The 27861-nt window shown below is 36.1% G+C and overlaps 1 protein-coding gene across 8 annotated transcripts in view; it reads left to right on the top strand.

The window, feature by feature from the left end:
* LRCH3 (leucine rich repeats and calponin homology domain containing 3) overlaps nucleotides 1-27861 on the top strand; it is a 112009-nt gene that overhangs the window by 32729 nt on the left and 51419 nt on the right. For all 8 annotated transcript variants that reach the window (XM_024754756.1, XM_024754754.1, XM_024754751.1 and 5 more), the window contains exons 2-6: nucleotides 9097-9241; nucleotides 11083-11209; nucleotides 14258-14363; nucleotides 18961-19097; nucleotides 20258-20367. In XM_024754756.1, the coding sequence (XP_024610524.1) occupies nucleotides 9097-9241; nucleotides 11083-11209; nucleotides 14258-14363; nucleotides 18961-19097; nucleotides 20258-20367 (625 nt within the window). The remainder of the gene's footprint in view (nucleotides 1-9096; nucleotides 9242-11082; nucleotides 11210-14257; nucleotides 14364-18960; nucleotides 19098-20257; nucleotides 20368-27861) is intronic.

Genomic DNA, 27861 nt, shown 5'->3' with positions numbered 1-27861 from the left:
GTATACTGAAAGCAATATTCTTTTTGGTGACCAAAGATCATAAATTATTGTATTGTACTCTGTAATATTTTATTGCAGAGTACAATACCCTGAAATTAGGGGGATGGGTGTTATTTGTTTTTGCTGTAAAGCTGTCAGCCTTTTGAAGCTGGCTTTATGCGTGTGTGCCTCTTTGCATTTTACAGTATATGAAGTAATTTTCCATGCATTGTTTGATTTGCTTCTTAGAACAATTCTAAGAGGCAGTAACAAAGAGATGAAGAGAAACGGAGAGGCCCAAGATATATTTGGATCAAGAAACTGACAATGTTTGTTAATAGGATTAGATTAGGGGAAAAAAAGAAAGGTGTCAGGATGCTTCCAGAATTCTGACTTAAGCAACTGGATAGACAAAAGCATCATGTACTGAGATAGGAAATACTGGAAAAGGAATATATTTGCGAATATATAACATTGGCATTGGCATTGGCATTGTGTGTGAAGTTAGCCCTCAATAGCTAAGAAATCTTTTTTCCCTCTATGGAAAAACATGAGGTAGTTTCAAAGCATTCAGTTTACATACAAACTCAGGACACTGGCTATAAATGAGAATTTCCTACATCAATTTAGTTACCAGGACAAATATGGTTAAATTTTATATCAGTCTTTATTTCCTTTGTTTGGACTTTAATGATTAATAAAATTGGAAATATCAGTCAGTGGTCTAGCTGAGCCCTTTGCTGTTTTCAACACAATTGAGATTCTGATAGTAAGAAGGAAGGAAAGAGCATAGATATTCAAAGGGCAGTGAACTACATTTGTCATAAATAACATGACCTTTTAAAAAGTCCAAATATATTGGGTAATTATGTTAAATATAGAGTGCTTCAGTTAAAAGATTAAGATTGTCAGACAATGAAAAGAAAGCAAAATCTACCTATGTGCTGTTTATAAGAAACACATTCAAAGTGTAATGATCCAGAAAGTTCAAAATTAAAGAATAGGAAAAGGTACTCTGTAAAAATATTGACTGTGTTAGTTTTCTATGCTGTATAACAAGTTACACAAACTTAGCAGCTTAAGGAACTTCATGGTTTCTTTGAATCAGGAGTCTAGGCACAGTTTAGACTAGTCTGCTGCAGGGCTTCAGTCAAGGTGTTGATCAGGCCTGAGTCCTCATCTCGAGGTGTGACAGGGGAAGGATCTGCTTCCAGTCTCCCTCAGGTTGTTGGCAGAATTTATTTCTTTGCAACTGTAGAATTCACAGCAGCTTACTTCTTCAAATTTGGCAACAGAGATAGGACAGATCAGATAGACAGTCGTAACCACGGGAATGACATCACATCATCTTTGCAGTATTCTATTGGTTAGGAGCAAGTTAGTTACTTTTGAAGTCCCACCTACACTCAAGTGGAGGAGGGGGTATTATACAAGGGTGTAAATAGGGATCATGGGAGTCATATTAAAGTAAGTCCACCAAACCAACCAAAAGAAGAGATTTCAAAGCAAATTACAGTACTGGGAATGGAAGAAGTAACTTAAGAATTATAAAAAGTTTGATTTATCAGGAAGGTAATAATTTAAAATTTTGGGGGCTTCCCTGGCGGTCCAGTGGTTAAGACTCCATGCTTCCGCTGCAGGGGGCACGGATTTGATCCCTGGTGGGGGAACTAAGATCCCACATGCCACACGGTATGGCCAAAAAAAAAATTGATAATAATTTAAAATTTTGTAGGTACCTAATAACAAAAGTCCAAAATACATAAAGAAAGGGTTGAAGAATTAAAGAGAGAAATAGACACATAGCAATAAAAATGAAAGACTAATATACCCCTCTCCACATAGCAATAAAAATGAAAGACTAATATACCCCTCTCTCTCAGCAGTTGATAGAAAAAACTGACCAAAAAAAAATCAGTAAGGATGAGCCTTGAACAATGCAGTTAAACAAATGTGACCTAGTAGACATAACTAGAACATTATGCCAATGTAGAATAAATATTCTTGTCAGACTCACATAGAATATGTATAAAAATGGACCATGTGCTGGACCGTAAAGAAAATAAACAGAGAGGATTGAAATCACATAAAGCATGTTCTTTTACCATATACAGTTGTTAGAACTCATTAACAAAAAAGATAAGTAGAATATCATTATATGTTCAGAAATTAAGGAATTCATTTCTAACAGAATGAGATGAAATCATAACGGAAATTAGGAAATATTTTCTAATTGAATATTCTAATTAAAAAACGTATATATAAAGACTCATGAGATACAGCTAAGGCAGCACTTAAAGGGAATTTTATAAAAGCTTTAAGTGCATATTTTTGGAAAGAAATAAGTCTAAAAATTATTGAGCTAAGCCTCCATCTCTATAAATTAGGAAAAGAATAGCACAACCCCTCTCCCCCAATGAAAGGAAGATGATAAAGGTAAGAACAGAAACTAACAAAATAAAAACTGTACAATGAATAGGGTTAACAAAGCCAGAATGGATACTTTGAAAACACTAATGATATTTTCAAATCTCTGATGAGATTGCTCAAGAAAGAAATAAGGTACTAAAACCGAAGTCAGAAATGAAAATAGAGCCATCCCCACAGATGCTGTAAACATTAAAAAAATAAAGAAGATATTATGAACAACTTTATGCTAATGGAAAATTCTGATGAAAATAGCAAACTCCTAGACTGTAATATCTGAAAACTGGTTCAAGAAAATATATATAAAACTTTAATAGTCTTATTAATATTAAAGAAATTCAGTCAATAGTGAAAAATCTTCCTTCAGGGAAAACGTAGGCCCAGGTGGCTTCACCAGTGAATTCTAAGAAGCTTTTAAAATGAAATCATTTGAAAGCTGTATAAATCCTTTCAGTCAATAGAAAAAGAGGGAATACCCCCAAACTAATACATCATGACTAAATTTATTTTATCCCAGGAATACAAGATTTAACATTAGAAAGTAAATTTAATATCATACTGATAGAATAAAGTTTTAATAAGGAAAAAATCAGTTCTACACTAATGGAATAAATAATAGTGGAATAAAGAGTAAAATTCAATATTAATGTAGTAAAAGATTAAAATCCTATGATCATCTCAATAGATGGAGAAAAAGAGATTGATAAATATGACATTTGTTACTGATAAAAAACTCCTAGCAAACTAGGAATAGAAAGGAATTTCCTTAATCTGATAAACAATATCTACAGAAAACCTTTGAAATTGGGAACAAGACAAGAATACCTTCAATTACTGCTTTTATTCAACATTATACTAGAGGTCCTAGCCAGCACTGTAAGGGAATTAGATGGTAGATAGATAGATAGATAGATAGGTAGGTACGTACGTACGTACGTACATACGTACGTACGTACATATCAGAAAGGAAGAAACAAGCTTTCATTATTCACAGAACTAGGTAATCGTGGATTTGGAGCTATCCAAATGAATCTACAGATAAATTTTATAGACTAATAAAAAGATTTATCAAAGTTGCCAGGTACAAAATCAATATATTGAAATCACTTTTCTTTCTGTGAGTAACTAATGGTTAGAAAATAAAACTTGAAAAATATATATCATTTATAAAATCATAAAGACCTGTGAATAAATCAAGTAAAGGTGTCATTTTTTCCCAAATTGATGTTTGATTCAGTGCAATCTCAGTAAAAGTTCGAACAAGTGTTTTTATGAGATAAAACAGGCTCATTCGAAAACTTACAAGGAAATGCAAAGGACCTAGAAAGCCAAGACACACTTGAAGAACTACAAAGAGGAAGGAATACCTGTCCTACTAGAAGTGATGTAGGAGTACATCACTCTACTAGATTTCAGGAATCATTGTAAGCTATAGTAATTAAGATTGTGTAATATTGACATAAGAATATATAAATAGTGCAATGGAACAGATTAGAGGAGCCCCCAAACTGGCCCATACAAATGTAGGCACCTGATATATGACAGGTGTTATAGGGAAATAGTTGGGGGGGGGAGGTGATGATCTTTTCAATAACTGTCACTGGGATAAATGGGTATCCCTGTAGGAAAACATGAAATTGGCCTCCTACCTCACATCATACTAGAAAATAAATTCCTGGTAGATTAAATGTCAGACTCTAAAACCTTTAGAAAAGAATATCTTTGTGACCTTGGAGTAGGGAAGGATTTCTTTTAAAACTGCAAATACCACTAACCATAAAGGAAAGGATTAATGAAACATTTTACTCTATTAAAATTAAAGACTTTCATCAGAAGACACCACAAAGACTGTGAAACTTCAAGCTACAGAGTGGGAGAACATATTTGCAACACATATAACTGATAACAGTCTCATATTCAGAATTTATAAAGATGTCCAACACACCAAAAGACTTGAGCTGGTACTTTACAAAAAGAGAAATCTAGATGGCTAATAAACATATGAAAAGCTGTTGTACCTCATTAATAATCAGGGAAATGAAAATCACAATGAAATGCCACTGTATAAAAATCTTTAAAACATAATAAATATTAAAACATCTCAATAACAAGTATTAGCAAGGATATGAAGCCACAAGAACTCTTTGTACATTGCTGGTAAATGTGTAAATTGGTACAACCTCTTTGGAAAACAATTTGGCATGCTCTTTTGAAGTTGATGAGACATAAATCTTATTACACAGCATTTTCTCTCCTAGTTGTGTAATTGAAATATTCATCAGTAGTAGAATGAGTAAATAAATTGTAGCACGTTCATATAGAATAGTATGAAGACAGTGAAAATGAAGGAACTACTGCAGTATGCAACTACATGAATGAATCTCAAATGTTGAGAGAAGGTCACAAAAGAAAACACATAAAGTATGCTTCTACTTTTAGAAAGTTGAGAGGTGTGCTAGGCAGAATTATGTTCCCCCCACCTTAGGATGTAGGATGTAGGGATTAGTCTACATCCTAATCCCTATAACCTATGAATATGTTGCACTACATGGCAAAGGGGAATTAAGGTTGCTCATCAGCTGTTCTTCAAATAGGAAGATTATCGTTGATTATTTGGGAGCAGGGGGAGGTGGGCAAATCAAAGGATCGTTAAAAGTGGAAGAAGGAGGCAGAAGAGGGAGACCCACAGAGATGGCAGCATCAGAAGGACTCCACGTGATATTGCTGACTTGAAGATGGAGGAATGGGGCTATGAGCCAAAGACTGTGGACAGACTCTAGAAGCTGGGAAAAAGAAGAAGACAGATTTTCTCCTAGAAGCTCCAGAAAGAATGAAGTTCTGCTGACACTTTTTTTTAAATAAATTTATTTATTTTATTTTATTATTTATTTTTGGCCTCATTGGATGTTCGTTGCTGTGTGTGGGCTTCCTCTAGTTGCGGTGAGTGGGGGCTACTCTTCATTGCGGTGCATAGGCTTCTCATTGCGGTGGCTTCTCTTGTGGAGCACGGGCTCTAGGCGCCTGGGCTTCAGTAGTTGTGGTACACAGGCTCAGTAGTTATGGTGCACAGGCTCAGTAGTTGTGGCGCACAGGTCAGTAGTTGTGGCGCACAGGCTTAGTTGCTCCTCGGCATGTGGGATCTTCCCAGACCAGAGATCAAACCCGTGTCCCCTGCATTGGCAAGCAGATTCTCAACCACTGTGCCACCAGGGAAGTCCCTAAGGAGCAGTTTGTAATCGAAATTAATTTCTTTCATTTCTTCAGTTTTTAAAATCATACTAACAAAATTTAAATAGGAATTTATAGAATAATTTTTGTTGTATTTTGTATTAAATAAGTTATTTACCATGTGATTCTGTAGGAAATTTTTTTTTTAAGGGAGGGCAGCAAGCGTGGGTGACAGTTTACAGCTGCATCTTTTTTTTTTTTTTAAGCAGAGGTCTTCTTAGAAGCCCATATGATTTAAATTTATTTATTTATTTATTTATGGCTGTGTTGGGTCTTCATTTCTGTGCGAGGGCTTTCTTTAGTTGTGGTAAGCAGGGGCCACTCTTCATTGCGGTGCACGGGCCTCTTACTATCGCGGCCTCTCTTGTTGCGGAGCACAGGCTTCAGACGCGCAGGCTCAGTAATTGTGGCTCACGGGCCCAGTTGCTCCGCGGCATGTGGGATCTTCCCAGACCAGGGCTCAAATCCGTGTCCCCTGCATTGGCAGGCAGATTCTCAACCACTGTGCCACCAGAGAAGCCCTGTAGGAAATTTTTATTTGTAAATATTTGATGCCCTCTGTTACCTGGGCTTTAACTTTTTCCTAATGAATACAATATGGGGAGGCATTTTGGTAAGATGGTGGTCTTTCCCAACTTCAGTTACTAACTACTACTTCAGAGTGAAGCAACTTGGAGGCTCACAGGCTGGTGGGACCTGTAGGGAATATGTGAGTCTGGGGGATATACTGGGATCCAAATGAAAATAAGAGACAAAAACCTATGGCAGTTATCAAAACTTTTGAGTTCTCAGGAAGAACTGTACCCCAGAGGGGAAGCTTAGTTCCAGTGCATCATGGAGCTTGCTTCCACTGTTTTGATGTTGAATGCCATTCATGGTACTCTAGCAGCTTGATCTGAGCTCCAAAGATGAGGCAAGCCATGAATTGGCAAAGGAAGATAATTCATTTAAAGGAACTCCAGCAGCCAGAGAGGATGAACACGGATTACATCTAGAAGAAGTGACTTCAATGAAATAGAACTATTCGAAGAGATAGATGACAAGTTTAAGAAATAAAACAGAATGTTCCAGTAATCCCACTCCTGGGCATATATCCGGAGAAAACTCTAATTCGAAAAGATACATGCATGCACTCCAGTGTGCATAGCAACACTATTTATAATAGCCAAGACATGGAAGCAACATAAATGTCTATTGACAGATGACTGGGTAAAGATGTGGTGTGTGTGTGTATGTGTGTGTGCGTGTGTGTACGCACACACACACAGTGGAATATTACTCAGCCGTAAAAAGAATGAAATAATGCCATTGCAACAACATGGATGGACCTAGAGATGATCATACTAAGTGAAGTAAGACAGAGAAAGACAAATATATGATATCACTTATATGTGGAATCTAAAAAAGTGATACAAATGAACTTGCTTACAAAACAGAAATAGACTCACAAACGTAGAAAACAAACTTATGGTTACCGAAGGAGAAAGGGGAGGGAAGGGATAAATTAGGAGTTTGAGATTAGCAGATACGAATAGCAAGGTCTTACTATATAGCACAGGGAACTATATTCAGTATCCTGTAACAAACTCTAATGGAAAAGAATCTGAAAAAGTATATATATATCAAGTTTTATGAATCACTTTTCTATTCACCAGAAACTAACACAACATTGTAAATCATCTATGCTTCAATTAAAACAAAACAAAACTAAATTATCCTGAGATTCTCAAGAGAAACAGGGTGACATGCTTCTAATCATAGCATGAAAGAATTAAAAAGTGAGGGGAAAAACTTTTCTATATATTAATTTAAGGAGAGAATGATTACTGTTGAGACTCAGATTCGTGGTTTGGAACATTAAGTGGAAGAGTATATCAAAACAGAAAAAAAAATATAAAGAAGGAGAAGGAGCAAATGGAGGAGATGCAACAACTAAAGGTATAATAGAGGAGAATTTCTCTGGTTTAAAGAAGGATTGAAAGAACCAACTGAGTTCTGGACCAGAGTGTTAATTTAAGGATGGAGGGAGACAAAGAACAAGCTGCTTACAAAGGAAAAATAATCAGATATGTGCTGGACTACTCAGTGTGACACTGGAAACTAGAAGGTAGTAAAATAACGTCTACAGATTACCAAGAAAAGAATTGTCTGTATATACCTAGCTGAAATATCATTCACTTGTTATGGTGAAAGCAAGGTACTCGCAGATGTGCAGGAATTCAGATCCTCCATCTAGGGAAAGTTAAAGGATTCTCACCAAATAATTCTCAACAGAGAATTTAAGGGGCAGAAGAAGAGAGAAAACAGTAGAGATCAAATGAATCTCACAGTGCATTTAATTAAATCTAAATGGTTAATGATAGAGTGACTGTATTTCAGCATACTTCTTTGTCCTCTTCATTTTCTGAAAGTTTGCAGCTGATGGAAAAGCTTGATTTGACTCAGGTTCTGTCCCTTTGGCAAGACCATAAATGATGTTCTGTTCTTCTAATGGGGGGCATATACTTTCTGATTATCTTTTTGTAAAGATAACAGTCATTAATACTCAATTCTGGATCCATTAATTCATTGAGAGTTGCAAAATGCTATATTCTAGCATTATTTTTCATTTATAGCTAGAACACTTATATAAAGATGCTTCCCTTTATCTATTTGGTTACTTAGTGATACAGTTCACATAGGGAAGGCAAGGTAAATGTTTGCTTTCCCCCCCCTTTATCAGCTTACAAGGTAATTAATTGGTTCTTTATCATCTTTTGGGGAGGATAAATTCAGTAATATGTGATAGATTTCAATTCGCTGCAATTATTATTATTGTTTTTCGCTGCAATTATTATCTTTATTGAAGCTCAGGTTATCTCATCTTTAGCCAGTGGGAGCAAAGATGGTTCCTGAGTCCTTTTGACATGACAGTGATACTTTTTTGTTTTTGCAGTACGCGGGCCTCTCACTGTTGCGGCCTCTCCCGTTGCGGAGCGCAGGCTCAGCGGCCATGGCTCACGGGCCTAGCTGCTCCGTAAAGAAAGGGACAATATTTTTTTTTGTTTCGTTTTGCTTCGCTTTTCTGAAAACTTTATGTTTTCTGAATGTTGTCTGAGCTTTTGGGAAGGTGGATTTTAGGGATCCATTTGTTTTCTAGGATATTTGGTACTTAGCATGATCTGTGATGTAATTTTTAAGCTGGTATTCCTTGCAATTTATGTTACTTGCAAAGAATAATTGTTTTATTTTTTAGTATGTGTAGAGACCCAAAAGGAATCAGCGTTTCCCAGCAACAGGTATAGAGGCATATGTTAAAATGGTTTATTCAGTCATTTAATATTTGAATATTTAATCTGGACCAGTCTCCACAATAGGAGCTCTAGGAAATTCAAACAATTATGAAACCTGCTTTTTTATTTAAAATTTCAGTAAAATAAGTTCCAAGGATTGATTTTAAACTTAATTTATTTTTTCTTTCAGATCTGTCACGAAATCGCCTCTCAGAAATTCCCATAGAAGCATGTCACTTCGTTTCTCTTGAGAATCTCAATTTATACCAAAATTGTATTCGGTATATACCAGAGGCAATTCTAAACTTGCAAGCTCTAACGTTCTTAAATATTAGGTAAGGATTTTTTCCTTTTAATTTTTAGTTTTGTGTGATCTTTTCAATTTTCCTCTTCCCTTTCACTAAAATTTACATTATCTGGGGAATTCCGTGGCAGTCCAGTGGTTAGGGCTCCATGCTTCCACTGCAGAGGGCACAGGTTCAATCCCTGGTCGGGAAACTAAGATCCCACATGCCACGCGGCCAAAAAATAAAAATAATAATTAAAAAAAAATTTATATTGTCTGTTTATATCAGCAGTATCTCGACATATTCTTAGACTAAATTAGCAGTATTTTCTATATCCCTCTAGTTTCTCCCTTTGTCTTTGTGTTTGTAATAATTAACAAACTCTAAGAGACATTAGCCTAACAGACTTGGAGCAGTCTTGTAGCAGTGGTTTTCCGATTACATTTTCAAATAAGCTTCATCAAATGAGAATAGTACAGGGCTTCCCTGGTGGCGCGGTGGTTGAGAGTCCGCCTGCCGATGCAGGGGACACGGGTTCGTGCCCCAGTCCGGGAAGATCCCACATGCCACGAAGCGGCTGGGCTCGTGAGCCATGGCCGCTGAGCCTGTTCATCCGGAGTCTGGGCTCCGCGACGGGGGAAGCCACAACAGTGAGAGGCCCGCGGACCACAAGAAAAAAAAAAAAAAAAAAAAAAAAAAAAAAAAATGAGAATAGTACATCTGAAATTACTTTGTTTGGTTTTTGTGATTACGTATTTTTGTGTACTAAGTTCTGAATATATAAATGCATTTATTCAACTCACCTACTCCATTTTTTCACATCTTACAAGAATTCTTTTGTTATTTCTTTATAAAAGTTATAAATGTTGACTGGAGAAGATAAACAAATGTAGAAAAGTAAAGGAAATTTATCAAAATGTTGTGTTTGAGTTATATAATTATAGGTGAACTTTTACTTTTTTGTAGGCTTTTAGTCAAATTTTTAAATGAGTTTTTCCCCTTCTCATTAAATATCCTTTGGAAATATTTTTATATGTAATCATTTTAATGTACAGTTTATATATTTCTGAAACTCATTTTCCCTCTCGGATATTTATTCTCTCAGTTTTTTCCCATGATCAAAGTAGCACTAGTAGACAGTTTTGTATGTGAATGTCTAATTATTAGATTTTAAAAGTTTTAAAGGCTTATGATCTGTGTTAGTAAAATCATCAAAGATCTTGAAAAGGGGGGGCAATTGTTACTAAGGATTAAGATGTTAAATCTGCATAAGTAAAATTTTAACCTATTTTTATCCTAATGATAGATGTGTTTTTTACTTTCAGTTCTGATTTTTATATTTTTGTATAAATAAAAATTCCTTACCTATCCTTCAGTTAATATGATATATTTGAAATCACAATCTGTCCCTTATTTCCCATAGAATTATATTTGGGTCATTTATGTACATTTGGTTATAATAATGTAATGATGAGGAAAGTAAATTACAGACACTTTGTATATAACTCTTTGGAAGGAAGAGGAGAGGATATTAGTTATCTACCCTATTTTAAAATCATTTTTTCCTATATAAATTTAATAAAATAATAATATGTTTTGTTTATATGGCACTTAATTATTTACAAAGGAGTTTTGTGGTGCAAGAGTCCTGTAAGCCCTGTGATTTACAGATGAGGAATCTGTGTAGGATGCAGATAAATTAAATGCTGTGCCTAAAAACACAAAAGCTGACAAGTGAGGAACTGAAGACTCGAACTCAAATCTAATATCCTGTTTGTTCCTTGCAAGACTTAACTTTATTAGTATACTTAGTATAGAATGAGAAAGATGGCAGTTTTTTCCTTGAGTAGTGGGCTCTGACTTTTCTGTTTTTCTACTTACCCATTTAGTCGAAACCAGATGTCAACATTGCCAGTGCACTTGTGTGATTTACCATTGAAAGTCTTAATTGCTAGTAATAACAAATTGGTCTCACTTCCAGAAGAAATTGGACATCTCAGACATTTAACAGAACTTGTAAGTTAATATTTCATTTTTTGATTGTTTTGTATATATGTGTGTGTGTGTGTGTGTGTATATATATATATATATATATATACACACACACACACACATACTCTTTTGTGTTTTTGAGTTATTTTCAAGTACTGATAATGAAGTTTTACTGGTTGATGAGCTCTCAAGTGCTTCAACACAGAATTAGGAAAGAACTGAAAGTACAAGTCTAATCAAAGTCTAATCAGGTTCTAATCAATATTAAATGATTTCTATGTTATTAAACTTTTGAGACATAATTTAATAAAGGGTTTGAATTTTTTTAATTAAATCTTGTTTATAGCATCAATATTCTGATTTTTGGTTAGTGCCTATAGGGAATGGGCAGTACAAAGGTCAGGTTTACTTTTTTACCTTATAGGCTATCTTTAGAACCTAGCTCCCACTCTAAAGTGAGCTATTCTTTATATTTTCTAAGAAGCTTAACCTTCACCTACCACTTCTTGTTATTCTTGAGTGCTTTTGTTCTGGGCATGGGAATAAGACTTTTCTTATTTAATCACCCAATAACATTATGAATTGTTATCATCATATTATAGCTGAGGAAACCAGCACTCAAGATAGGTTAAGTAATTTGCCAAAGGTTCCATAACTGAAGTAGAATTTGAAACCAGTCTACCTTAACTCCAGAACCTACGATTCATATTTCTGAAATGGTCAAATACAGTTATGTCCATTGAGATTTGGGAGTATAATTCCATGTAGGTTTATTAACAAAGATGTATGTACATCATAAGCAAAAAATAAGTACAGTTGGCCTTCTGTTTTTGTAGGTTCTGCATCTGTGGATTCAACCAACGGTGAATCAAAAATATTTTTTTAAAAAATTTCCTGGGAATTCCATGGTGGTCCAGTGGTTAGGACTCTGCACTTTCACTGCCAAGGGCGTGGGTTCGATCCCTGCTTGGGGAACTGAGATCCCACGAGCCATGCAGCATGGCCAAAAAAAAAGAAATAAAATTTAAAAAAAATGTTTTTTCCAGAAATCTCTAAAAAGGAAAATTTGAATTTGCCGTGTGTGACAATTATTTACATAGTGTTTATGTTGTATCAGGTATTATAAGTAATCTAGAGATGGTTGAAAGCATACAGGAGGATGTATGTAGGTTATACGCAAATTATGCACCATTTTGTATGACACTCGAGCATCCATGGATTTTGGTATCCTTGGAGCCAATCCCTTGCAGATACCGAGGGACAACTGACTGTACACATAAAAGTCTAATTGGACCACATGTTGGGTCACTTTTTTTTTTCAGGTGGATTATGAATATAAAAGGTCACATATAAGAACTCACAAATATATTAAATTGAGTCTAGATACTAGACCAGTATTTAAACGTTCTGTTTCTAGTTATTGAATCCTAAATGCTTAAAAGATAGATATGTCTCACAGAAGGTGCTTTTAGCTTTCTATGAAAGAAGTGAGTTGATACTTCAGTCATAAAAAACAGCTTGTGGCAGAGTAAAAATTAATAATCATAATGCTCCTGATTCCCTCGTGGGTCTTTCTGCAGCATCCTTATTACTTCTTTTCCTTTTTTTTCTCCTCCATTTTTTTTTTAGTGAAAGTAAACTGCTGTCTTTCAACATATGTATTTTCTGAGAGAGATATTATAGATTGCTATTCCCTTCTGGCTCAGACTCAATCTTCCTATCCTTTTGACTTCTTTATTTATTTATTTTTTGGCTGTGTTGGGTCTTTGTTGCTGCACACGGGCTTTCTCTAGTTGCAGCAAGCAGGGGCTACTCTTCATTACAGTGCAGTCTCTTGTTGTGGAGCATGGGCTCTAGGCATGCGGGCTTCAGTAGTTGTGGCTTGTGGGCTCTAGAGCACAGGCTCAGTACTTGTGGTGCACGGGCTTAGTTGCTCCGTGGCATGTGGGATCTTCCCGGACCAGGGCTCCAACCCATGTTCCCTGCATTGGCAGGTGGATTCTTAACCAGTGATCCCTTGACTTCTTTTAGAACCCTTTTAGCTTTGCTACCTAGAGCACTGAGTTAAGAAGTCTAGCTTCTGATTCTACTTCAGTCATGAATGGGTAGGAAAGGTAAAAATAGTATTATTTCTTTCTGAGAATATTTTGGGAAAATTTTAAAATAATGTCTGAAGTTTATTGAAGTTTTTTGTAAGTGGTCTTTTCTAATAACAAGTCTCAGTATTTTCTTTTTATTTATATATTGGAGGAATTTTAAGTGTTACTGTGGCATCTTAGAGCTTTTATTAACCTAGACAGCTTCTTGTTGCTATGCATGGGTTTACAGATTCTGGCTTGTCTCAGAATTATGGAATCCTGAAATTATCAATCTTGGAACCTTGTAGTCAGTCTCTTTTCAGAACCAGTGGAATCAAGCTATTTGCCAAGATACCAGAAGTCCTACCTAATATATGTATTAGAATCAGGTTGATGAGCTGCTAATAGAATAGTATCTACTTTTTCCATAGCCTTTGAGTTATATGTACTTTAAATAATTTTTCCCTCGTGTTCAGTTTGATAAAGAATGATTTGAGTCATCTTCAGTGCATTTTTATTTTATATTCTTGAATAGTTGAACTTGTATTTTGAGAATGGGATTTCCTTTCAAATAATTTTATCATTATAATTTTTATCATAGTTTTGTTTTTTCTTCTAGTTTCTTTAGAACAATATAAAATAAAAATATTGTCCTAAAGATCTGTTTTAATACCTTTTTTTTTTAACCTTTTCACCAACATTTTCATTTGATCTGATATTCTAGGCCTCCTGTCCACATCTTAAGTCATTTAATTTTAGTTCTGCTCACAAAATTAATGTAGATCTATATACAGTGTATAGAGTCAGTCAAAAGCCTATACATTTTAAAAATTAAATGCTGTTGCAAACTATGGGATTATTCTTGGACACAGAATCATAGTATTTTTTACAACAAGAGGGGTATTATCTTGTCCAACCTCATTTTACAGATAGTTTAAAGCATGCAAGTTTGTAATATTAGTACAATTCTTTACTTTGTATCTTTTTGAAATAGGATGTGAGCTGCAATGAAATTCAAACAATCCCTTCCCAAATTGGTAATTTGGAGGCCTTGCGAGACCTTAATGTAAGAAGAAATCACTTAGTACGTTTGCCTGAAGGTAAGAAATTGTGAAATAGTTTTTTTTGTTTTGTTTTGTTTCTTGCCTTTTTATTTTAAAGATCTCTCAGACTGATGGGCACTTCAAAAATGTATAAAAGTTACAGCCAGTATTTGAAATGTAATGGTTTCTTTAATATGTGCTATCTGTTCCGTTGTGGATTTTAAAAGCTAGACTCTTCAGTGAAGAGCTCCAATAACTATTTAACAGTGATTGTAATTTTAGATCCTGTTAACTGATATAATCAATAACTCAGGGTAAGATCACTGGAAATTTCAGTTGGCATAACTACTTAGGAGAAACATAACATGTTTTTGATAAGGGGATAGTTTAGTATAATGAAAACATTCCTGCAGTTAGCACTGACTGACTTAAAATGGACTTGATTTGAATTTAATAATTTTATCCTTCACTGGAAATGTTCAGATAGAGGCTAATTAACTGTGTGGAGGTGATATGTAAAATGAATAATGAATGGAGTGAGAGACTGCACTAGGAGACTGGTTGTCTTAGGCTGACTATAAGTTCTGGTACATGTATTTGAATGATAAAAATGATTAAACAAATTAATTAGGTGTAGTTGATCAGTCGTTCAAAAATATAAATTCATGAAAGAGAAAGCTACAAGAGAAAGTGAAAATGGTGAAAATCATTATTTTATTAAATCAGAATATATATTTCTTTAATTTTATTATGTAAAATTACATATCTAAATGAGAGCAATGAATCACCCAACTACATCAGTCATTAGCTCATGGCAGTTCTTGTTTCAGCTCTACTCCCGTCCTCTTTCTCTTGCTCTGTCCTCTACATAACTTGAAACAACTTCCAAAAATTCATCTATAAACATTTCAGAATGTCTGTCTCAAAGATAAGGAATCTTTAGAAGATGTTTTCATGACAGTGATTATCTAGGTTCTTCTACAAAATACGACTTTCAATGTACAGTAAATATTGAATTAACTAATGATGCTTTTGCTGCATTGTAGAATCCAGATGTTTATACCAATTCGATCCTGTATGATACTGAGTTCTAATATACTAGTGTGTGTAGCTTTGACATTTTTTGATCCCGAGTAAGCGTCTCAGAAAGTGATTTTCATTCCACTTTTATACATTTACTGCAACCATACTACCCAAAATCCTGCATATCTTCCCCTCAGTAGGCTTGTCCAGTAACCTTTATACCTTTTATCTTCAGAGCCTTCCTCATTTCCTCCTGGTTCTGCCTTCTACCACCTCAGCAGGGGGAATGCAGGCCATTAGCAGGACCGACCAAAATCATGACTGACATATAACTCAAAATTTCTATCAGGATTACCCCCCTACTCAGGACCCACCTACTGTGGTTGATCTTTAAAGGCTTGCTAATACAATAATACTGACTTAATATGAAATTAATCAAAACAATTGAGGTTTTGGTGAAAATGAAAATCCGGGATTTCAGATGATGATTGCAGTCTGATAGTTTTATCATCTAATTTATTTCTCTATCTTATTTTGAATGCATATTACCAAGAAAATTGTCACACAGATAGTTTCAAATGTTTTTTTGTAGACTTATCTTGTAATCTCAGCATACTCAGTTAAACTGAGATGACAGGAAAGCTTCATCCAACACCTACACAAGTTAGTGTGGAAGTTCATGTTCCTTGGTGATCTCTAACGTATTACAGTTTGGTAGATAAAGATACTACATCTTTTGTTATATTGTCATTTTGATTTTAAATTAATTTTAATTTTTATCAAATACATTATTCAAAAAGTCAAATAGTAATAAAAAGCTTAAAATAAATAATAGCATTCTCCTGCCTCAGTCATTCCTCTCTCCAGTTTCAATGGCCAGAAGCATATACCTTCAAGTCCTTTGACTCTTTCCACTACTGTTTGCTGACACATTTCTAAGTGATCTGCTTTTACAGCTATTGCTGGATTTATCAACTTTGACATTTTGTTTTTATTGTTGTTTTTCTAGAGTTAGTAAGTCCTTTTTAAAAAAATTTACTTAGCTTTTTATGTACCTGTGGCTAATTCCTCCCTCTTTTTCCAGCAGCCTTATTAGTCAAACCAATCAGATTATGTATCTTTCTTTTTTTCCCCTGAATATCTCCCTCATTGAACCTTTTTTCTTTCTCTTCCAGTCTGGACTGGTTGTTCTCTGTTATTTTCTGCCTAGCTTTTCTTCTTCTTTGCTGAACTCTTCTTTTTTTTTTTTCTTTGTGGTTCGCGGGCCCCTCACTGCTGTGGCCTCTCCTGTTGCGGAGCACAGGCTCCGGACGCGCAGGCTCAGCGGCCATGGCTCACGGGCCCAGCTGCTCCGCGGCATGTGGGATCTTCCCAGACCGGGACACGAACCCGTGTCCCCTGCATCAGCAGGCGGACTCTCAACCACTGCGCCACCAGGGAAGCCCCTGCTGAACTCTTATTCCTCTTATTCCTGGACTTCATGTCTTCTTTCTTACTTTTTTTTTTTTAATTTCAGCTTTATTGAGGTATAACTGACAAATAATTCCTCTTTCTTACTTTACTCCTTTGTTTTGCTAAAAGGGCATCTTCTAGTAATTTCCTGAGAACATGTCATAGGAAAACATTTTTTGAGATTTCACTTGAAAAGAAATATCTCTATTCTGTGCTCACTGTTGATTAATAATTTGGTTATAAATTCTTGGTTGAAAATTATTGTGTCAAATGATTTTCAAGTCTTTTTTTGCTTTTAGCTTTCAATTTTAAAAATTAACGGTTGAGGGACTTCCCTGGCAGTCCAGGGGTTAAGACTTAACACTGCAGTAGGCATGGGTTCAGTCCCTGGTCGGGGCACTAAGATCCCACATGCTGCATGGCACGGCCAAAAAAAAAAAAAAAAAATGGTGGAAAATTTGATGCCATTCCTAATTCCAGTCCATTGTTTGTTACCAGTTTTTTCCTCTGGAATATTTTAAGGTCTTCCCTTTTTTTTCCCTACCGCTCTGAAGTTTGATGATGATGTGACATAGTATGAGTTGTTTTAATTCAATAAACTAGATACTTGGTGGGCTTCTATCTTAAACCAGAGATTCACATCCTTCGTTTAGATAGATCCTTCTATCTAAACCAGAGATTCACATCCTTCGTTCTAAACCAGAGATTCACATCCTTCGATTCACATCCTTCGATATAAGATATAAGAAATTGTCTTATATCTCTTTTTTGATAATTTCCTATCTTCCGATTTCTCTGTTTTCTCTTTCTAGAATTTTTGTGAATTAGATATTGGACTCCTTTAATTGATCCTATGGTTTTCTTATCTTTTTTATTTTCCATTTCTTCATCATTTTGTTTAACCAGGTGGTAAACAGTTCCAACCATTCATACTCTAACCATTCTTCTGAATTTTTAATTTCTGCCATCGTATTTTTCATCTCTAAGAACCCTTGTTTTTCTCATATTTTTTATTTTTATTTATTTATTTATTTTTTTGCGTAACGCGGGCCTCTCACTGTTGTGGCCTCTCCCGCTGCGGAGCAACAGGCTCCGGACGCGCAGGCTCAGTGGCCATGGCTCACGGGCACAGCCGCTCCGCGGCATGTGGGATCTTCCCGGACCGGGGCACGAACCCATGTCCCCTGCATCGGCAGGTGGACTCTCAACCATTGCACCACCAGGGAAGCCCTTTCTCTGATTTTTTAAAAAAACATTCCTTTCTTGTTTCAGTAATTTAGTATTTTATCTCTCTGAAATTAGAGACATTAATTCTAGTTTTTAAAAGTTTTCTTTTATTTCCTATATATTACCTATTTTTTCAGAGCTCTTTTTTTCGATTGGCTTGCATGTTTTGATTTCTGTCTTACATGTTGGAGGCTCTTCTAGTTGTCTGTGGATCATGTACTGTCTGTATAGAGCTACTTAGAAATTCCAAGTATACTGAGCAGGAATTGTATAATAGTAGTGAAGCAGTAAGCTGGATATTTTATTGGGGGAAACTCCCTATCAATATCTAAAGGCCTTTTATATGGAACAATATAGTTTCTCCAGAGAAAGATGTTTTCCTTCTTCTACAGTGTTGTGTATGTTCCTAACTACTGCCAGTCAGGAGCTGGGGATGGGGTAAGGTTGGGGAGGAAGGTGCTAAGGTCTTGTGGTCAAGTTTGTAGACTTTTACTTAAATCCTCCATTTTCAGCAGGGAACTCATCCTGACTTTCCATTGTGCCTGCGGTCCTTGAGTTCAGAGCCTTTCAATTCAGCTCCTGTCATGATTGGAAAGGAGTAGTTACCTAGCTGCATGAGTTGGGATTGAAGATCTAGGCATCTAACCTGTTCTTTATACAGATTATCGTGTAATCCTTGTGTTATTCACACCTTTCTGTGGGATCAGACCCAGTTTCTAAGACTTTCTGTTGTTCTATAAGGGGTCAAACAGTTTGCTTTTCATTAATATTACCATCCCTAAGCAACTAGATTTCATTTTATGCCACTTTGCTGTATATCAGTTAATCACTAAGAAAGAATGCAAGTGAATACTTATGTTAAATCCATTATATTTAGCTTGAAGCTCCTGAAAAAAGTTGTCTAGTTTTGAAATTATCATTAACTGTTTATTTCCACCTTATCTCCCTGCAGAGCTAGCAGAGTTGCCTTTGATACGGTTAGACTTTTCCTGCAATAAAATTACAACAATCCCTGTTTGTTATCGGAATCTCAGGCACCTACAGATGATCACCCTAGATAATAATCCACTACAATCTCCTCCTGCACAGGTAAACCATAGTTGACTTGAAGTATGTTATGAACTTTTTTGACAAAAGATGAAGTTTAAAAGTTATAAGTTATATGTATTTATCTTTTTTTTTAGAAATTAAGTTCTTTTAAAATAAATTCATAACTTATATGTATTCTTTAGAAGCCTTGAATAAATGGGATGGAAGATAGGTAATATTCCAAAAATGTTTTTCCTTTCACTAAATTGACTTCTTTTTAATTTGAAGGAATCGTAAAGTTTTTTTCTAATAAAATTTGAGTTATTTCTTTCTAGTAAAACTTAAATGTAGACAATGTAAATGCTAAAGACAAAATACTCAGCTTACAGAACTAAAGATCATCAATGTATCTCTTATGACCATTGTTTTTGTACTTTCCTATTTTCTAAAATCTTAAGTTCCTCATTTAGTCAGTTTGGTCATTTGTTTATCAGTGACTTAAATGAAACTACTTAATAAAGTTATTATAAGGTAGCTTTACAAACAGATTCTAGACATTCTGTAGTCTAAAAAGTGTTGACCAGCTTATATTTTTCACTGTAGCTTTCCTTACTCTACAATTAATTGATGGTCTTGTACAAGCCTCTGTATGGCAACTGTTAAACTTTATGAGTAAACTTCATAACTATAGAAAGGCCTCATAATCCTAAAGAATTTGTGTGTTGACTGTGGGACAGAAGTCAGTAGGTAGCAACAGAAGTGTATATAACTTTTTAAATCATTTCCTGCTTTTCTCTCTTACAGGAAGTAAGATTGAAAACGTAATTGTGTGTGATTGTTGGATTCCTAAAAACAAAAGTTACCACTATAATCCATGGGGAGCAATGCTTTAAATCCCTGACTATGCCTAACCAATCAATATAAGTTTACTTGGTATTCTAACAGTGTTTATAATCATAAATTATTTATTTTATATGTTACTGAAACTTATTAGTGACTAGAAAACAAAAACCTACATTTATATCACTTAAACCCCTAAAGTAACAAATGATATAATGTTATAATCAGTACATTTTTTAATATTACTGTATATACTTGATAGAAATGCCTTCTATTTCCAATATACATTAAGTAAAAATGTATTTTTATTTTAAAATGCTAGGGGACACATATTTCAGATGAGTAATAATTTGGTTGTATTTATATGTTACTTTGTTTAGATATGTATAAAAGGCAAAATCCACATATTTAAATACCTGAACATACAGGCTTGTAAGATTGCTCCAGATCTGCCAGATTATGATAGAAGACCCATGGGTTTTGGCTCCTGGTGAGTACGTTGTATTCTTTTATTATTATATTCCATCTCACAGAGAATCAAATAAACTGAACCTTTAAATTTACCTGACTCTTTGTTTGACCAAAGGGAAATATCCTATTCTGACACAATTTTTCTCAGAATGCTTATATTAAGTAAAAGTTGATTACACAGATGTGACAAAGTGTAGTCCTAAGTCAGGGTTTCTTAACCTCAGCACTGTTGATATTTTGAACTAGACAGTTCTTTGTGGTGAGCTGTCCTATACATTGGAAAGTGTTTAACAGCATCCCTGGCATCTGTAGCACCTTCCAAAGTGACAAACAAAACTGTCTCCAGTAATTGCCAAATATCCTCTGAGGGGTCCCCAGTTGAAAACTACTGGTCTAAGTGACTTGAATACTAACTTTGGCTCTCCTGTTAACTAGCTCTGTGACTTAAGGCAAGTCATTCAAACTTTTTGGGCTTCATTTTTCCCAGAGGGAGTGAAGGGGTTGGATTTGATGACCATTAATGTCACTTCACGATCTTTTAAGTCTGTGAATCCCTCAGCTACATATAACACCTGACTTTTACAAAGTTACTTTTTGGCATTCCCAACCAATGGAACAATCTTAAGTAGCAGGAATTAAATTCAAAAAGCCTTTTAACAGGCAAAATTGATGTCTCAGTGAAGGTGCAGTAATATTCATAGACTTTACTCAAAAGAGAACGCTTTAGGCCTTCTCTTGGAACTTGTCACATTTACGTAAAAGCACAGTCCTAACCTTCTCAGTGTCCTAGTCTAAAACAGATTAACAAACTTCTATTTTGGTAGAGTTAAGTTAACAAACTTCTATTTTGGTAGAGTTTCTAAAATCAGGCATTAAAAATACAAAAATAATTTGAAGGAAAAAAAAACTGTAAAAAGCAGATGCATAGGGAATTCCCTGGTGGTCCAGTAGTTAGGACTTCTCACTTCTAGTGCAGGGGGCCTGGGTTTGATCCCTGGTCAGGGAACTGAGATCCTGCAAGCTGTGTGGCACAGCCAAAAAAAAACAAAAACAAAACAAAAAAGCAGATGCATATTCAAAAATTCAAGTTAGTGATAAACTCTGAAAGGGAGGAAGATTCTGTGTGAATGAGGCATAAGGACGCTTCTCATTGGAGTGGCTTCTCTTGTTGCGCAGCAGGTGCTCTAGGCGCACAGGCTTCAGTAGTTGCAGTGCACGGGCTCAGCCGCAACTGGAGAAAGCCCACGCACAGCAACGAAGACCCAACACAGCTGATAGATAGATAGATAGATAAACCCTTTTAACTCTGAGAGGACTGAAAGCACATATGTGGTGTTAAGGAAGACATAAAAGGTTTTGCCAGATGGTAGGGATTAGGTCTTACACACTATGTGCTAATCTAGACCTCTCTTAGAGGAAGGATTTTGGCAGTGGGGGTGGATATGAGGAGACCCAGACCACTAATACCAAGAATTTTAAATTTTCTCCATTATCTCCTTTTCATTTCTTTTTCCTCCTACCTCAATTCATTACTTATAATATGGAACTCTTGTTTCTTATTTATAGAAGAAAGTTTTGTTTTTCCTATTTAAATATTTCTAAAAGTTTCTACCCCTGTACTCTTAAAATAGATGTACAACAAATAAAAGTAGGTTTTCTTTTATATATACACTAATTTATTTTCTCCCTTGGAGTTGGTAATCCTTGGGAAGGAAAAGTATTCCTCTCCAGAAATAGCAGAGTAGGAATATTAAACTGCTACTGTTGCCTTTGAGGTTTGTGTGTAAGATATGAATAATGATTACTGGGTGTGTGTATATGATGGTATGCCTGAAGAAACCAAGGAGGAAGCATCATTACCTGTATGAACAGTGAGCTTTGGTTGAAGGCTGCAGTGCTAATTGCAGAACCTATTTCTCTCTGTGACTCTATCCTTAGTTTTGAAGACTAATTAGTCTTGGCCTAATTTTTTTTAAATATACCAACTTCATTATTTTACTTTAAAAACATCAAGAAATCCTGGGAAGAGACTTGTGTGTATTTGCTAAGAGATACAGGAAGGCTTGAGTCAATAGAGAAACCTTTCCTAAATGGGAAGTCTAAATAGCATAAACATGTCATGTTTCTCCAAAGGAATTAGTAATTATAGATCTACTATATTCCATTCCCTATAATAATCCCTAATTATGCTCCCTAGGTTAATCTGTCTTCTGCATTTTTATATATATATAACAAAAATATTTCCTTCAACTCCTCATGCACCAGCAAATGAGACATCATACTTTCATGTCTTTCTCACTAAGGTACAGATTAGTAAGACTGCATTGTAGTTAGCAGTGCATTTATTCAAAATGCAGTCATGGATTCAGAAGGCCTTAGTTCTAGCTCTGGATCTCTGTACTATTAGGCAGTTCACTCAACCTCTCTGACCCTTGGTTTCTTCAGTGTGATCTTTACCCTGTTTATATTTCTAACAGTAGTTGTGAGGATCAAATGACCTGTGTTTGAAAGTGCTTTGCTGACCATAAAGCCCTATATGAATATTAGGCATTAGAGTTATTAGCTGTCTACTGTGATCTTGGACAAATTTAGTCTAAGAGTTCTGTTTTGCTAAAGAGAATTTTTATTAATCCTGTAGCTCTTCAGGTATTCAGTACAAGTTACTGCTGTGGTAATTTCAATCCTTAGTTGCACTTTCTAACTACTTTTGTGTAGCATAAAAACAACACACAGTCTTTCTTAAATCATTTTATAAAGGTCACAAATGTTTTTACTCATTTTCAGATGTAAATGTTTCCAACTCCTTTAGCAATTTACACTGTTGTGATAACTTTCTTATTTTATACAATGGCACACATTTTTAAAAATAGTGATCTAAAGTGAACTATGCTTTTTTGCTGTGATGATTTTAAGCAGCTTTAGACTAAATATATTTATTTATGATGACGTGGCAGTGAGCCAAAACTAAGGAACAACTAAGCCACTGGTAAGAAAAGTCATGCTTCTGTAACCCCGGTAGTGGAATGAATTCTCTACAACAAGCCTGAGCTTGTGAAAGTAGTGGCGATCCTTTATTCATATTTATATTCTAAGCAGCTGGAAAACTGCCTGGCATTCAATAAATGTTTGGTGAACTAAACTCAAATGAAGCAGATTTAGTGACTCTCTCTTAAGGACACATTCTTCATAGAATGATAACTTTTATTTAATGCTTTGTGCAGGTCCTTAGCTTATATTTTCTCAAGTAATCTTTATAGCAACTCTGTGAGATAGGTGTTGTTAATTTTTTTTTTTAAACTTATGAGAAAACAGAGGTTGAAAGAGGTAAAACAGGTTAATTAAAGTCACATAGCTAAGAAATGATGGTGCCAAGTTATCAGTCCAGATCTGTTAAATTATTTGAAAAAAAGCCATATTTTAAACTCCTTACTGCACTATACTGATTCACAGTTCATCTCCCTGCCACACAGAGTAACATGAGCATTTGAATCCATTTTATGCTAGGTAGTTTACTAAAGAGACTGGACTTTCTAACAGGACATAGCTGGAACCTGGCTGGCACAACTCTTCCTGGCCTCACAAAGGCCATATTTATACATAGGGTGACCATCTGTCCTAGTTTACCTGTGACTAAGGAGTTTTCTGGGACATAGGACTTTAGTGCTAAAACCAGGAAAATCCTGAACAAACCTGGAGGGTTGGTTAAACTATGTCTCACTTTAATCTTATCAGTCTAATCTCTGAGAAAGAGCAAATATGTGGAGAAGCTAAAGGTAACTGAATAAAGAAGATAAAATAATAGCTTAAGGCAAAGATTCTATTCTCTTTATGTTGCCCTCTTATAAAATAGCACAGTAAAATTAGGCTTACCTTAATTGGTCACTTCACAGAATGTACATTATATAAAACAGTATCCTCTAGAAATCTGAAAATCTTTACTTGAAAATTTTACATAATATTAAAAAGTACTGTTCAGTAAATCGTGAAATACATGTATTTCTTTTGGCATCTGCAAAAAAGAATTCTTTAAGTATGACTTAAATATATATTTCATCAGAAAGCTTTTAAAATTAGGTACCTTGGCCTGACTTTGCTGTGATAAAACACACACAGTACCTGTCCTTAAGATCTGGACTCTAAAACAGGCATAAAAGCAGACATGTCATGTAGACAGTACACATAAAACATTTTACTTAAATGCTAACAATTGGGAGATCTAGATGAAGGGCAAATAGATATCATTGTATTGTTCTCCCAACTCTTGTATAGATATGAATGTTTTCAAGATAAGAAGTTGGGGGAAATTCACTACTTTTTTTTGGAGAGAAGTAATTTTAGAATTATACTGAGACACTTATTTTGCTAAATGATCTTTGTAGTGGAGGGTAGGAAAATGAGTTAGATAGTTGGAAAATACCTATATTTTTGGATCCTGATAATCAGAGCATGTTTAGCACATTGGACAAATAGGTCTGTATATTACTAAATACATACAAAGTAAGATCTTTATCAGTAAAAATAAATGACAAGTTATAAAAATGTCTTACATTCACATAGGGTTTTGTTTCTGTTCTTTTTTTTACTTAACACCTTCCACTTTATGTGAAGGCATATGAGTAAGAATGTTTAACCTCATTTTACAAAGGTTAAGTGACTTCTTTGAGCTAATAGTTGGTTGGATTATCTGTGAAATCCAAATACATTGCTCCTTCCCTGTACCTTAGGTTCTGATTCATTATGACAGCATGACACAATAATTTTTTTAAAGTTATGTACACAAACTAAGAATACATGGGATAAAAAATCCGATACCAGAAGAACACTACATATTTTAAATTTGTACCGTTGAAAGTTGTTTTCAACCTAGGCAGTCTTACTAAATGAAATGCTAATAGACCAATTTTTAACAGAGTCCTTATCATGTTTTAGACTTCAAATTAAGCTAACTTTTAAAACTATGTTTAAAAACAAATAAAAACTAAAGCTATAAACAAGTAAAAACTAAAGCTATAAAACTTTTAGAGGAAAATATGGAAGAATATCTTTGTGACATGGGGTGGGCAAGGATTTCTGAGGACACAGAAACGAATAACCATTAAAAAAATGATAAACTAAATTTAATGAAAATTAAATACATCTATTTATGAAAAGAAAATATTAAGAAAACAAATAGACAAACCACAGACTGGGGGAAAATATTTACAAAATACATGTATGACAAAAGACTTCTATCCAGAATATCTAAAGAATACCTGCTTATACTTAATGTTAAAAAGACAAACAACCCAGATCTGGGAGAAGATGGTGGAAGAGTAAGATGCAGAGATCACCTTCCTCCCCACAGATACATTACAAATACATCTACACGTGGAACTGCTCCTATAGAACATATACTGAGCGCTGGCAGAAGACCTCAGACCTCCCAAAAGGCAAGAAACTCCCCACGTACCTGGGTAGGGCAAAAGAAAAAAGAAAAAACAGAGCCAAAAGAATAGGGACGGGACCTGCACCAGTGGGAGGGAGCTGTGAAGGAGGAAAGGTTTCCACACACTAGGAAGCCCCTTCATGGGCAGAGACTGCGGGTGGTGGAGGGGGAAGCTTCGGAGCCGTGGAGGAGAGCACAGCAACAGGGGTGCGGAGGGCAAAGCATAGAGATTCCCGCACAGAGGATCAGTGCCGTCCAGCACTCACCAGCTCGAGAGGCTTCTCTGCTCACCCGCTGGGGCGGGTGGGGGCTGGGAGCTGAGGCTTGGGCTTCGCTCGGATCCCAGGGAGAGGACTGGGGTTGGCGGCGTGAACACAGCCTGAAGGGGGCTAGTGCACCACGGCTAGCTGGCAGGGAGTCCGAGAAAAAGTCTGGACCTGCCGAAGAGGCAAGAGACTTTTTCTTCCCTCTTTGTTTCCTGGTGCGTGAGGAGAGGGGATTAAAAGCGCTGCTTAAAGGAGCTCCAGAGACGGGTGTGAGCCACGGCTATCAGCACGGACCCCAGAGACGGGCATGAGGTTCTAAGGCTGCTGCTGCCTGTGTGCGAGCATAGGTCATTGTCCCCACCTCCCCTCCCAGGAGCCTGTGCAGCCCGCCACTGCCAGGGTACCGTGATCCAGGGATCCAGGGACAACTTCCACGGGAGAACGCACGGCACGCCTCAGGCTGGTGCAACATCACACTGGCCTCTGCCGCCACAGGCTCACCCCGCATCCATACCCTTCCATCCCCCCGGGCTGAGTGAGCCAGAGCCCCTGAATCCACTGCTCCTTTAACCCCGTCCTGTCTGAGCGAAGAACAGACGCCCTCAGGCGACCTACACGCAGAGGTGGGGCCAAATCCAAAGCTGAACCCTGGGAGCTGTGCAAACAAAGAAGAGAAAGGGAAATCTCTCCCAGCAGCCTCAGAAGCAGCGGATTAAAGCTCCACAATCAATTTGTTGTACCCTGCATCTGTGGAATACCTGAATAGACAACGAATCATCCCAAATTGAGGACGTGGACTTTGGGAGCAAGATATATTATTTTTTCCCCTTTTCCTCTTTTTGTGAGTGTGTATGTATGTGCTTCTGTGTGAGATTTTGTCTGTATAGCTTTGCTTTCACCATTTGTCCTAGGATTCAGTCCATACATTCTTTTTCCTTTTTTTACTTTTTTAGTTAAAAATTTTTTTTCATAATAATTATTTTTTATTTCAATAACTTTATTTTATTTTATCCTACTGTATTTGATTTGATTTTATCCTCTTTCTTTCTTTCTATTTTTTTCTCCCTTTTATTCTGAGCCGTGTGCCTGAAAGGCTCTTGGTGCTCCAGCCAGGAGTCAGTGCTGTGCCTCTGAGGTGGGAGAGCCAACTTCAGGACACTGGTCCACAGGAGACCTCCCAGCTGCACATAATATCAAATGGTGAAAATCTCCCAGAGATCTCCATCTCAACACCAACACCCAGATTCACTCAACGACCAGCAAGCTACAGTGCTGGACACCCTATGCTGAATGACTAGAAAGACAGAAACACAACCCCACCCATTAGAGAGAGGCTGCCTAAAATCATAATAAGTCCACAGACACCCCAAAACACACCACTAGACGTGGACCTGTCCACCAGAAACACAAGATCCAGCCTCATCCACCAGAACACAGGCACTAGTCCCCTCCACCAGGAAGCCTACACAGCCCACTGAACGAACCTTAGCCACTGGGGACAGACACCAAAAACAACGGGAACTACGAACCTGCAGCCTGCGAAAAGGAGACCCCAAACCCAATAAATTAAGCAAAATGAGAAGACAGAAAATACACAGCAGATGAAGGAGCAAGGTAAAAACCCACCAGACCTAACAAATGAAGAAGAAGTAGGCAGTCTACCTGAAAAAGAATTTAGAATAATGATAGTAAAGATGATCCAAAATCTTGGAAATAGAATAGAGAAGATGCAAGAAACATTTAACAAGGACTTAGAAGAACTAAAGAGGAAACAAGCAATGATGAACAACACAATAAATGAAATTAAAAATACTCTAGAAGG

The sequence above is a fragment of the Neophocaena asiaeorientalis genome, unplaced genomic scaffold (assembly GCF_003031525.2).
Source record: "Neophocaena asiaeorientalis asiaeorientalis breed wild unplaced genomic scaffold, Neophocaena_asiaeorientalis_V1.1 scaffold423, whole genome shotgun sequence".
Lineage (NCBI taxonomy): Eukaryota > Metazoa > Chordata > Mammalia > Artiodactyla > Phocoenidae > Neophocaena > Neophocaena asiaeorientalis.
Note: the sequence above shows the minus strand (reverse complement) of the source record. Positions and strands in the feature narration are given on the sequence as shown.